We start from the raw sequence: 13736 nt of genomic DNA on the forward strand, positions 1-13736 counted from the left end.
ATATGGGTAATTCCAAAGATGGTGTCTGTATCTATACACTGGCATGGGAGAACACGAAATCTCCACACATGCTGTAAAGGCCCTGTTCGGAATGGACAAGTTTTGAAACATAATTTTATATTTCTAAAGTTGTGGCACATTAAATCTATTGCATTACATCACAAGTTGATAATGTAGGAAAATTGCCAATGCCTCTCTGGCAGTATATCTATAAATACAGAGTCATACAAGGGTCAGCTCTTACATATGGTATCTGCACAGCACGGTTCCTCTCCACCGTCTTCTTGACTTCGCTCAGGCTGCCATAGTCCCAGCGTGAGAGCTGGAAGCCCAGTGACCAGTAGGCAGGGATGACGGGCCTGCCAATGAGCTAGACAACATAATCACACATAATATGGTTTATGCACTTGCACTGGAACCAGTATTCAAGCACTCCCATTTGCCAGTGTCTGTGCTATTTGGCATTTGAAAGTAAAGTAGGGCCGCACAATGTATCGCCAAAGTATTATCAATAGCAATCAGTGAAGTCTTCCTTCTGACTGAAATGGACAAAAAATAGCTACATTTTCATATCTTTTCATCCTGCTTTCCTCTAATTATTTGCTGAATGTACTGTGTGGTTGAATATTGCAATGTTTTCAGATACTGTGCCGTCATAATTTGAAGAGTCTCACCTCAAGGAACTCCTGCACCACTTGCTCCGGTGTGTCTCCGAAGACGATGTAGAAGTCCAGCACTCCTCCGATGGTTCTGTAGGTCGCTGCCGGGGCGGGCTGCAAGGTCACCTCTGCAACAAATCACCAACAGGAGAGATTCCATTATTCCTTTGGAGATTTCTGTCTAATGGGGGAAGGGGAGACTTCAGGGACATTTCCACAAGATCGGGATTACAAAGATAGATAGCCTATACTGGGTTTTAACTAGTGCTGCATGCTAAACAAAATGCTTAACAATAGCATTTTTGTTCACTAGTCACTATAGCAGATCTTTTTCAAATGTCATTGGACAATTTATGTATTTTTTCTTGGTAAATTATAATGTAAGTGAAGCACTTGATGTGATGTAACCAACACTAAAACCTACCAGCAGAAAGTAAAGTAAAGTAAGTAAAGTCAAGCACCTCCAGTATAAATTTAGATGCATCTATCTTACGTGTGAATAAAATCCAATTGGCCAAAGTGACTTGTGGCATAAATGTTTCACGAGCCAAAATTAAAATCTATGTGGATATTAATTTGGTGTTGGATACATTTTATAGACTTGAAAACAAGATTAGATGACCTATGATGTTTAAGCTGCATTATGCAACTTGTTATGTGAAAAGCAAAACTTTTAATGGCCCAGTGTTTTACATGGCGCCTTTACATCCCGTCACAGAGGCTTCTATGCTTCAGGATAAATTGTTTTGAGAGTTTCTGAATGTTTTCACTGCTGATGGGCTCTCTCACCAAAACACCTCCAGAACAATTGATCCTGGTCCGTTGTAGAGGCCAACATGATCGAAAGTAAAGCCGCCATGCTGACCACTAATAAAGCCATTGGGTGACAAAAAGGTCAATTATGCAGACATATATTAAAAAAATGTGCACAAAGGTTTCAAAATGCACCTTTAACTTGGTCCTCAATCCTGTATTAGCTTTACACAATTCACAAATGAATTGGGTTTGAATATCTATTATATATATCTATTATACAATATCTATATTTCAGTTTTTTTTTACTCTGTTAGAATATTTTTGATCTGACTGATTTCTTATTAAGTTTTGTTCATCCGTTATTTAGTTGTGTAATTGTGCTGTACTGTATGAATAGCTGTGGCTGGTGTTGTGAGGCATTTTCTTTTATCTGCCTGTATAACTGTTTCCATCCAAGATTTCCGTGCCAAGACTTGCAGTCCCCAGACCAGACGCAAAGCCAAACCAACATCAAACAAAAACAATTGAAACCCCACTGTTTCCTATAGAATTGAAACGTCTAGAGCTAAAACAGTTTTCCAAGCGCTGGAGGCCAGGACAATATGCGCAGTAAGTTGATAAAATGAAGTGTAAATTTGCTTTGTAAGACGCCCGTCCTCATGTGAAAGCAGCATGTCAGCATGCATTCCCCACGCTCTCACTCATCCTCCTCTGGGTACAGCAGCCATGCAATATTCCCTTTGATTTGTCAGCACAGTTTTGATCGAGGCAAAAGTAGATCAATTCATGCTTCAGAGACAGCGAGTATCTAAAGCTCCAGATGTGTCCTTGAACCATTGTAACTTACACTTTTCATGACATCCTCCTTTAGAAAACCAATAAACTGAACACTTTAAGCTTTTGTTGCAGCATTGTTCCCTCATTGAGTTGGATTTCGTTTCAAAATCAAATCATCCTGTGTTGTCTGTTCCTCATGAGCTTCAAATGTGTTGGTCCACCTGATGATGTCATGAGGTGGTGCCCCTCTTCTGCTCCACAATGTATAGCATAATGTTGAGACCTTAAGGCAGAACTATGTAACTCAATAAATCCTTTTCGTAGTCCCTCTGGGGGTAATACAAGTGTCAATGGTGGCACGGTAGCACAGCGGTTAGCGCTCATGCTTCACCGCTAGAAGGTCCGGGTTCAATTCCCACCAGGGACGGAGCCTTTCTGTGTGGACTTTGCATGTTCTCCCTGTGTTTCCTCTGGGTACTCCGGTTTACAATAGGCCAGGATGTATGAGAGTGTGTTGAAGAGTGCGGGGATGACGGATGGAAGGTTTCAATCCGGTGTGGCTTGTTCTTTATCTTGCTCTGTCCCGACCAAATAAGCTAATAAATAAATAAATGGATTGACTGGGGGGATCTTTGTTCCCCCCCCCTGCTCTGGCCAGAAAACCACCCTTGCAACTTCTCTGCCTTTGGGTCGGAGGCGGACACACTAATAGAATCCCAAAGAAGAAGCTAACAGGCTAACGGGCAAAGCTAGCTGCGGGCTTGCGCCACTTCAGCAGTGTTTACAGCCAAGTTTGATAAAAAAAATATATATATATCCATTGTGTCATTGAGTTGTGGCACAATGTACAATATCCCTCTTTGTCTTTTCTATCAATGTAGTATTTACTCGAATAAAGGACAATTAATGGTTAAAAAATAAAAAACGCAACATGCTACAACACCTGCAGTGGCGCTCATGGCCTCTAGGGGCATGAGTGACTTAGTTCTGCTTTAAAGCGCAGTTTGCAATTCCATTTACTGAAGTAATATATATTTAAAAAAAAAAAATGCTGAACTTACCCATAGCATTGCTGTTCAAGAGGAAGACCCCGAATGACTTTCCGCTCTCATCTTCCAGACAGAGGAAGAAGGGATAATGTCCGTAGAGGTTGTGTGTTCCCTGCGGCACAGAGAGGAGAGTAAGAGGGATGGAAGGATGAAAGGGAGAGGTGCCGGTCACAGGGGACAGGAGGAGATGGAAGAACTGCTGTTTTTTTTTTTTTTTTTTTTGGCTGATTGGCACCATGGCATTGCTTAAATGGCTTTTGCACAGACGCTACCTTTGCCAAACCTGAAAGAATGTGATCTAGCAATAGCAAATATATAAAATCGGATTATATAGCAATCATTTTAGATGATGTCAATAAATATCTGATGTTGCGTTATTGCGTACAATAATACAATATGCCAATACAGTATTCCATAAGGTCTACGATGAGGAAACACATTGATTTCAGTGGATATAAAAAAATCACAAAATTGCAGCATTTATTCAGCAAACGTTGACACAGTTTAATTTATAAATAAAATCCCACATTTTAATTGGAATTGGGATTTCAATAACAGATTGTCATTGTTTTTCTCTCTCCCCCTGCCCTACAGTGCAGAACATTCCAAACAATCTCACAAAATGTCCCACCAGGCGTCAATGTGGATGAATCTCTAGAAACTAAAACTCAAAATCATATTTAGACTGCAGAAATACAACATTTTTAAACCCATTTTATAGGGCCTCTACCTACTTGTTTTCTGTGTTCGAACCGTAACTGATGTATCGTAAGTGGTACAAACCTATGCCACAACCTGAGGAAAAGGAACTGATAATATTTTCAGCAATTTTGCATTGCTAAATTTCTCTAAATCACCTAGATGCCAGAAGATCCATACTGATGTTGCCAAAACCCGCTTGCAAAACAGTGAACATTTCTCACCCCGTTGGGAAAAGCATCTCTTGAGAAAATGGGCCAGGTCCTCCAGTTGGTGTCATGACGGAAATTCTGGTGTACGTGCTCCCCCAGCCCGTAAATGTTATGGGACGGCAGCTTGGCGGAAATCTGTAGGTACTGATCGGCAAACACCAGCGGGGCCATGGTGGTGTCGAACCTGCAAATATTCACAAAAAAATGAGGGGAGCTTAACAAGAGGGGCCAGGGTCAGGATGAGGACGTTTGAACTGTTTGAGAGAATAGAATGAAGAATGTGCGAGAGATTCAAGCGCGATACTGTGCGAAGACAAAGTGGGAACAAGATGTGTGAAGGAGATGAACTGTAGCGAGGAAGAAAAAAAAAAAAAAACGAATGGCGAGATGGAACGGCCCATCAAGCTGTAATAAGCCTTCTGGGTGCGAAATCTCTCAGCTTCCAAACAAGACATACTTCGCTGGTTCAAGACAAGCACAAGGTCTATAGGATGGGCCTGAGTTGGAACCTCCTTGCATGTTTTCTGTCTTTTTTATTGCGTGTCTCACTGTTTTTGTAGTGGAGATATCATGCCAGCACCAGATCTTAATATGGGGTGACCTGAGGTTCCATATAAAAAATCAGGACTCAATCCCCCAAAGTTGAACGGCAAACTTGTTTGTTAAAGTCTGATGTCAGTCAAATGGACCATAGACTTTTTACTACCTTTTTGTTGGTTCAGTCTCTATGGATACGGCACACCTGGCCAAAAGTCGGTGGGCCAGATCTTGTGACTGGCGCAATCCGTGCGCAACTCTAAACGCAACGGGGTACACACGCGATCTTGCATGTGGCGCAGGTTTTGCGCTAAAGGCTGCGCTGCTAGGGAAAGGGCGTTATTTAAGAAAAAGAGGCCGACTGAGGCGTGGTTCATAACAAGCAGCACTCGCGCTACTCTTGTATGGCAACCTTCACATTATGTTCCTCTTTACATCGCGCTGACTTGTCTTCTACGTTAGAATCGACGTCAAATTGAAAACAAAAGCGAAATTGCCTTGAAAAGTCTGTTCGAGCGTAGGTTACGCACAGGCTTACTTTCTACAGTAGATCAACGTGCACACCTCTAACACCAAAACAACAAAAGTTTTCCATAAATAAACCACATATGCATCAAGTGCCACAACATCAGGTCTAATCTGCGTTTTAAGGAGACATTTCCATCGTGTGTCAGTCTTTACCACCTGATGATGCGCCCTGTGTAGCCACAGCTCAGGGGGCATAGCAACTTCTTTTTTCTTCTCCAATTCAGCCGCTCCAAGAATCCTGCAGCTGTAGCGCAAATGTTCCAATACGATACAGTTTTCTTGCAACTGCTGCATAACTCTGCAACTCCTCCGCAGCCAATATGACAGTTTCTGATCAATTAAATCCTGTACATTTCGTAACTTTGCGCATTAAGGCTGCTGCCTCTCTGTCCCCGCCCGCTCATCTTGGATCTGCAGCGAGTGGCTGCAGCAGCGGAGGGACAGTTTTATTTCTTTAATCTTTACTAAACATTGCGCGTTGCATCACGCATGTTACGCGTTTACAAGAGAACCCCCCCTCGCAACCCACCGCCTTCCGCAGGTCTGGGGTAAGCATGGGGAGGGGGCGACACCGCAACATCGCAATGCGAGTCTGCCCCCCCTCCTGTCCTGCCCACTTTTTGCGCCAGGTATCATTTGAAGATTGCAAGGAGCGTCCTCGTCTTCTCTACAGCCTGCGCTATGAACCACAAGATCTGGCCCGGCAAGTTTCATGTAAAAACTGCTGCTTCTGGCATGGCATTGGTAAAAAAAAAAAAAAAACTTAAAAAAAAACTTGAACAACTGGGACAGAACTTGTATAAAATTGGGACAAATCAATGGTTTTGGAGAAATCCAAGGGAACATGGGACCGAGGCTTCAAAACTGGTACTGTCCCGGGTAAACTGGGGACATCTGGTCACCCTATCTTAATAACAACTACATGCAGCATAACAGGAAAGAGAGGCGAGTGGGCAAAATCGTGGAGGAATCCAATTATAGTCAGGCCAGCGGAAAGCCGTCTATAAGGTCTACCCATATTATTGTCGCCAACATATGCTGTTTGGATAACAAGCTGGACTCAACAATTATCTGAAAAGGGTTTTCATGACAGATTTTCCTGGGGCACAAAGTATATCTCTGTAGAAGTGAGTGTGCCACCCATCTGCAATAGATACAGACGGCATCCAAGGTGTGGCCCAGTCTAGGGGTAAGAAAACCTCTCATGGAATCACAATGTATCTGTTTTCTGTTGGACTATGAACATATTAAGCACAATACAGTTTTTCACAGCAAATTGTTCTGTAGAAGCGAAAAAACATCACTTGTTGCTAATGTTGGCATATGTTGCATGTGCCTAACTTTAGCTTCCTTGTAGCATTTTCCGTTTTTTAAGTATTTATGGGCTGTTGAACCACTGTGCTCCTCTCCATGTCTCTGTGTCTTAATTTAGAAAAATAAATATTCATAATTCAGCATTTTTTAGAGTAATGTCGTTTTCCCTCTCTGGCTGCTTGGAACATGACCATAAATATCCTTTTTTTTTTGTTTATTTTGTTTTTAAATTTGAGCATACATTTTGCTCAAACGGAGTGGGCTGAAGCAAGAAGCTTATGAGCACCTACCCCCAATTCAATATGATAAAACATTTCATTTCGCATACAATCAATGTAAAAGGGAACAAAACAACAACGAGCAATAGCAAAAAAAAAAAAAGAACAACATGCTACCTTTCAGAACAGCTTATTAACGCAAACCAAACTCACAACCACTGTTTGAACTATTCACATAATTAACAGCCGTATTGGTGCCGTCTGTATCTATCCAAAGTGACAAAATAAGCAAACCTGACAAAAACAAAGACATCAACTGAATTAAAAGTTTGTAGGCAAATATAACACTGCTCACATGGCATCCAGACCACAAAACATGACGCTATCAAGTTTATAAGTTCATCGGACCAAAGATCAAAAGAGGATTTATTAATGCAAAGGGCGAACATTTAGCCTTTTTATGTGTCAATAAAATGGGATTAAAACTGATACGGACAACGGTTTATTACAGATAGAGCAATATCAGTTTAATAGGCTCTTCATTGTTTTATCTCCATGTTATAAAACAGTCACTATCACAACAGAATTGGAAAGTTGCAGCAGTTGTTACGAGAAGCACATTCCTTGGATTACGTTGTTGATAGAACATTATAATGTAAAGATGACCATTTGATTAGATGATAATGCAGAGAGACTTATTCTCGACCATCTTGCCTCACAGCTGTGACACCTCCGTGCAGTAAATCTTAAATGTTGAGAAGTAAAAAAAAAGCCAAGTCCATTTCAATATACGAAGCATGTGCGTAAATAGCTGATAAAAGATAACGCCTGTCCTTGCTGTGCTGACTGTGTAGATAGATTTCAATCTCTGAACACATACAAAAACATACTGCACGTAGGAGTTAACTTTATGATGTCACTATCCCGAAATCGAGTCTTGCAGTTTATCTTGATGAATGTAGTGATAGATAGAACGAAATGACCCTTTCTGCTGTACGCCATATCTCTGTATTTGTATAAGACCGTGTTTGGATATAACATTGACTGTGTGTATTGCATTCAAATCAGTTTCTGTACTGCATATAATAGTGTGTTACAAAGGTACTATTGGTAACCTTTTACAGTAATAGGGCAGGATAATTTCACTTGGTGATGATTGAAAAATGGGCCGCCAGTGACACTGACATTATTTTTTTTAAGCCTGGCGCCTCGTTTCTTATTTCTGCAATAGATACAGACGGCAACGCGGCATACAAGGGGTCCATATGGATGTTTTTTTTCCTATGCAAATTGTTCTGTAGAAGCGAAAAACATCACTCGTTGCTAACGTTAGCATATGCAGCATGAGGCTAACGTTAGCATATGCAGCATGAGGCTAACGTTAGCTGCCTTGTAGCATTGTCCGTTTATTAAGTATTTATGGACGGTTTGCTCCTCTCCATGTCACTGTGTCTTAATTAGTAGTAGAAAAATATATTCATAATTCATCATTTGTTAAAGTAATGGTGTCTTCCCCCTCTGGCTGCTTTGAACTTGACCATATAGGCAAGGCAAGGCAAGGCAAGTTTATTTGTAGAGCTCAATTCATACACAAGGCAATTCAAAGTGCTTCATAGTTGCATAAATACAAGAAAGCAAATAGAATCAATAAAAACATCAACATAAAATTTAACAATTACAGTAAAAGGCTAGAGTGCAGAAAAAATACTTTCAGTTGTCATATGAATCGGCAAAAAGAACTGTTTTCAGCCTGGATTTGAACATTGTCAGAGTTGAGGCCTGTCTCAACTCTGTTCCAAATTTTAGCTGCATGAAACTGAAACGCACCCTCACCGTGTTTATCATTGACTCTGGGAACCACCAGGAGACCCCTCCCTGAAGTTATCAGGGCCCGAGATAGTTCATACGGCTGTAACATGTCAGCGATGTACTTTGGTGCTAAACCATGAAAAGACAAGCAGAGCTGTTTTAAAGTCTATTCTCTGAGTGACAGGAAGCCAGTGCAGAGACCGGAGCACTGGACTAATATGGTCGTATTTCCTGGTTCTTGTCAGGAATGTTAAATTCTATAGATGCCGTCTGTATCTATGAGAAGTGACAATATAAGCCAGCCAAAAATGACATCACTGTATCAGGTTTATAAATTCATCGGGCCAAAGAGAAAAAGCGGATTTATTAGTTTAGCATTTTTATGAGTCAATAAAATGGGGTTAAAACTGATACGGACAACAGTGTATCATTAATCATAAATCATTATCATTTATAATATCTCCATGTTGTAAAGCAGTCACTATCATAATAGAAGTGGAAAGTTGTGCAGTTGTTAAGAGAAGCACATTCCTTGGATTATGTGGTTGAGAACATGTGCTGGAACAGTATAATGTAATGACGACCATTTGACTAGATGATAATGCAGAGACTTATTCTGGACTATCTTACCCCACAGCTGTAACACCTTAAATGTAGTAAAGAGTAGTAAGAAAAAAAGCCACGTCCATTTAAATATATACGAAGCATGTACGTAAATAGCTGATTGAAGATAACGCTCCCATACATAGGAGGTTTTATCTTGATGAATGTAGTGATAGAAAGAAATGACTCTTTCTGCTGTACTTTGTAAAAGAAGTATACGTGTTCGGATATAACATTGGCTCCTGTCTGTGTGTATTACATTAAAACATCAGTTCCTGTGCTGTATATAATAGTATGTTACAAAGGCACTGTTGGTAGCCTTTACAGTAATAGAGCAGACTGATGATAGAGAGACATAACTATTTATTTATGCCTGATGGCTTGCATAATTTAAATGCATAAGCCATGTATTGCTTTTTTGTGTTGCTATGTTTGCTGCCCTTTACCATTGTCCAGTTCATATTTGTAGGGGTGGTTGATCTGGATAAATAAGATTGTAATATAATATTCTCAGCGGCTATCAGCCAAAATAGTGTTTTTCTGTGACTGTCACTTGATGGATACTTGGTGAACCTTCGCCAGAATCAATGTGGATTAACTTTTATAACCAACGCCAATCACATAATAAAAACACGCGGTGGATCATAAAAATGCTATCCTATACTTTACTTTGGAATGGCTAAAATAGCATGACACAGATCCTTTAAGTTAATTGCAAGAGATAACTGAACACTGTGGCTGCAACTTGTGAAGGTTCACTCTTCCATCTGCCCGTCACTCACTGAGCGTGTCAGAAGCTATAGGAGAGGTTATAGTTTTGACAACAGCATGTGTCAGGCGATAAACACAAAAGCACTGACTCACAATATGACACTCTCTTCAAAATGGAAGATTGTAAAAGTCATTGATCGTCATTGATAGTGTCAGCATTCAGTTTCTCACTGATCAGCCAAGACAAGCTCACGTGTGCTATAACACTAAAACAATGCGTCTGTGATGTCCATATCAAATGAAAACGCAAACAGGTATTGTTTTATATTACACTGGATTATGTTTGACAGCATTGGGAATTTGTTTAACACATACCTAATACATGTGTAGTGGTTTGTTATCTTCCCGCATTTGAATAATATATTGCCACGTTAATTCCCCCTTTCTCTCGCACGCATGTGGAAGTGGCGGCGTACTCACAGGACTTTTTTGTTCTCACTCCTGCGCACAGTGATGCCAAAGGGCTTGTGTGTGATCTCCATGGTGTCGCTGATGGGGCTGGATGGCTGAGCGTTGAGCCCCCTGATGTGCTCATGTGGGACCTCGAACCTCTGCCGCTGGGGATCGTAGATCTGAGGAGAGGAAACAGCCGCGCGTTCACAGTGCGGCCTGCACATTTGTGTCGGTCCTCGGCACTCAGGATCAGCAATTTTGTTCACAAGTTTAACGACAAAGTGTGGGTTGATCAGAGCAACAATGTAATGGTTGTACATACACTACATGCACGGTTTGTCTCAGCATAACAAATCTACAGCTATTTTTTTTGTTAAAAAAAAAACAGTTGAGAACCACTGACTTTGACTAGTGTTAATTTTGCCAACATATTTTAATTTAGTTTTAGTCTTTTGACTGAAATGTAATTTAATATTAGTTGAGATTTAGTCAACAAAATTGTTTCAATTTTAGTCTAGTTTTAGTCAACTAAAATTGCAACTAAATTTGGGCGACAAAATTTAAGACTAATTTAGTCGACTTTGCATTGATAATATTCATTATATTCATATTTAATCTTGTTCCTCTGCTTAATGGAGCTGCTCCACATGAACAAAGCTCAGAGCTTTTAATTAGTCTTATTTTTCTACTAAAATATCTGGACATTTTAGTCATAGTTTTAGTCTCATGAACAACTTTTAATTTAGTTTTAGTCGTCAAAAATATCACTTTGACTAAAATTAAGACTAAATATTTTAGTCGACGAAATTAACACTGACTTTGACTTTTCTGAGCTGTGTTTTATGGGTGTGTTATTTTCACTGTAATATCACTATAGCTCATGGTTACAATAACACATGCTCTAATTTAAAATATGGCCTTATATTAAAACAAGCACGTCTTCCTTTATCTGTAAAATATTAACCATTAAACCAACCTGATTTGACAGCTGTTCACTCACACCACAAACCTTGTACTGTCATAAAAGAGCAGGTGCTTTTGTTGGCTTAGAGTAGGGAGAGCTTTTTATGGCCGACAACCTCACAATAGACTTTGATTGTGTCCCATATGGCATCGACTTTTACCTTAAAATGGAGTCGTTTTGGTGTCTGCATTTCTGCGTAAAGTGCCAGCTCCTCGATGTCTGCCCCAAACAAGGATGGGGAGGGCATTCTTCTTAGCGTGGCTTTCAGTGCTGCAGCACAAAAACGCAATATGATTAAACTTGCAACAGTCAGAATCAGAATATTGCCATTGTCAGTTCACAAAAAAGTTCACAAATTAGTAACAAGTAAACTAACCCTCCACCTAAGGCTCACAAGTTAAACTGTTTCATATTCATTCTTTAAAAATCACTGCTTATTGAATATAGATGTGATCACAAGTAGTGCAAATAAATGTGTTAAAACAGTCATTTAAATTAGGATTTAGTGATGGGATTGACGGCTCTTTTCTGGGAGCCGAGTCTTTGGGATCCGTTCATTTGAAAGAGCCATCTGGCTCTTTTAAATGTAACATTTTGATAACTCACAATATCTAAGATGTGATAGATAAAAGGCACACTTTTTAAATTTAAATAATCTAAAACTACAATAGGGATTATATTTACACTTTGAAAAACATATTTGTGAATAAAATCCTGTGCCACAACATATTCAAAGATTCTGCCACTTTCACTTGTGTCGCCTGCTCCATTGTTGGGCTGATTCTTGTGTTCGTTCGGGGTAAAATTGACTAAAAGAAAAAAATCTGTCTCTTTTCACAGTTGAGATTCGGTCCGAACCATTCACCTTAAAAAAACGTTGAAAAGAACCTGTCAGTCATGAACTATTAGGATTGTCTTATCAGTGGCCACAAAACACTTGCAAAATATTTCATAAGTCATTTCATACGTTTAAAATCGTTTTAAAATGTTGCAAAAAGTTATGGAATCATTTTGATCCTGTATAATTAAATAATTCACGGTTTTCTATAATTTAAGTAAAAAAAAAAAAGTTAGTTACTTCCAGTTTCGCGGTCCCGACTCCTGAGCAATGGCTGCTGGTTGTACTGCTTTAAGACCATGACTCTAGGGGCCGACATTGTCCCTCATGGCTGGAGTACCTCCATATGTGGGCGGCAAAACTAGCTAGTTTTCTATTAGTTAGCATTGTACTTTCCACACATTTTAAGCAACTGTAAAGCCTGATTTCTGATTTTTTTTTTAGAACTTTCTACAGCTAGATATTGCCCCTGTGATAACGCTGGGTTAGTTACAATTAAATCAGGCTGTTTTTTGTAAGATTTTTTTTAGAAATCTTTAGAAAACTATGCGCCCCGCGAGTCGACAGTGAAGATCCTGCCCTTTTAGGAACATGTTCCGTCACAGCAGGGTAGGAGGGGTCTGTAAATCCACCATGATTTCCCCCTCAAACTTAGTTAGAATGGCAAACGGGGAGGAGTGAGTCTATTAGTATTATGTTTATGCTCCTGAGTGTAAACAGAATCCATGCTACATGCTACATCCACCCTGAAAACATGAATAAGGTAATGCCGTAAGTTTTTGTATTGTTTTACCACGTGTTTTGCAAAGATTTTAGTATTATTTCGTGAAACATTCATACGACGTGTGCGCTTTATTTTGTGTCTCCATCAACCGTCTCCGAGGTGTTTTGTGAAGACACTACAGCTACAGTCTTCTGCCAATAAAACATTACTGCTGAAAATAATTTCAAACGAAATGCGCAAAATGAGATTAATATCTTTAGAAGACGTTCATATTCCCATGCGTACAATTCTCCATTGTGATCAAAGGACGCCTTACAGAGTTGAGGCACAGTAAGGGCTCAGAGGGAAATGTCTCTTATTTGCATAGCAGCCTCCAGTGATGTATGTAAAATATTTGAAGACAATTTATGTTATTATATAAGTCTTTCATTAACGCAGCGAAGTATCTCTGCTGAATAACAAGGCAGAGGAAATCGATGTCGTTGATAAGCGCTTCTCTCACTTCTAAGCACTCCCCATTTTTCAATTTAACCACCTTTACCACACCAAAACAACTCTCCGCCAATACATTTTTCTCTTTAAAATGATTTCACGCCATTACGGCCTCGCGGGTGCACATTTATATATAAAAAATGTCCAATGAATCTCTGTTCTTTACACAATAACTGGGTTGGCACGAGGCGGGGAAATCAAGCAGAAAATGGAAAAACCTGCATGCTGCAAAGTCAATCATGTTTTCTGATATGCCATCCACGTCATTTTTCACAGAAACTTATGCCCACGGCGAAGTAAGTGGGGAATGGAGACGACGGAAAGATTGATGGAACGCAATGCTTGTTCGACTTGGAGAACGGGGTTAAGCTAAACTGGAAGTCAAATATTTTA

The 13736-nt window shown here is 39.9% G+C and overlaps 1 protein-coding gene across 1 annotated transcript in view; it reads right to left on the minus strand.

Annotated features, from left to right (window-relative positions):
- The window catches only part of si (sucrase-isomaltase), a 138626-nt gene that overhangs the window by 99678 nt on the left and 25212 nt on the right, over positions 1-13736 (minus strand). Inside the window, exons 6-11 of the mRNA XM_079573199.1 lie at positions 11450-11559; positions 10353-10504; positions 4165-4336; positions 3254-3353; positions 675-787; positions 245-370 (exon numbers count right to left, since the gene is read on the minus strand). Of these exons, the coding sequence (XP_079429325.1) occupies positions 245-370; positions 675-787; positions 3254-3353; positions 4165-4336; positions 10353-10504; positions 11450-11559 (773 nt within the window). The remainder of the gene's footprint in view (positions 1-244; positions 371-674; positions 788-3253; positions 3354-4164; positions 4337-10352; positions 10505-11449; positions 11560-13736) is intronic.

Source organism: Gobius niger, assembly GCF_951799975.1.
Source record: "Gobius niger genome assembly, chromosome: 1".
In the NCBI taxonomy this organism is placed as follows: Eukaryota; Metazoa; Chordata; class Actinopteri; order Gobiiformes; family Gobiidae; genus Gobius; species Gobius niger.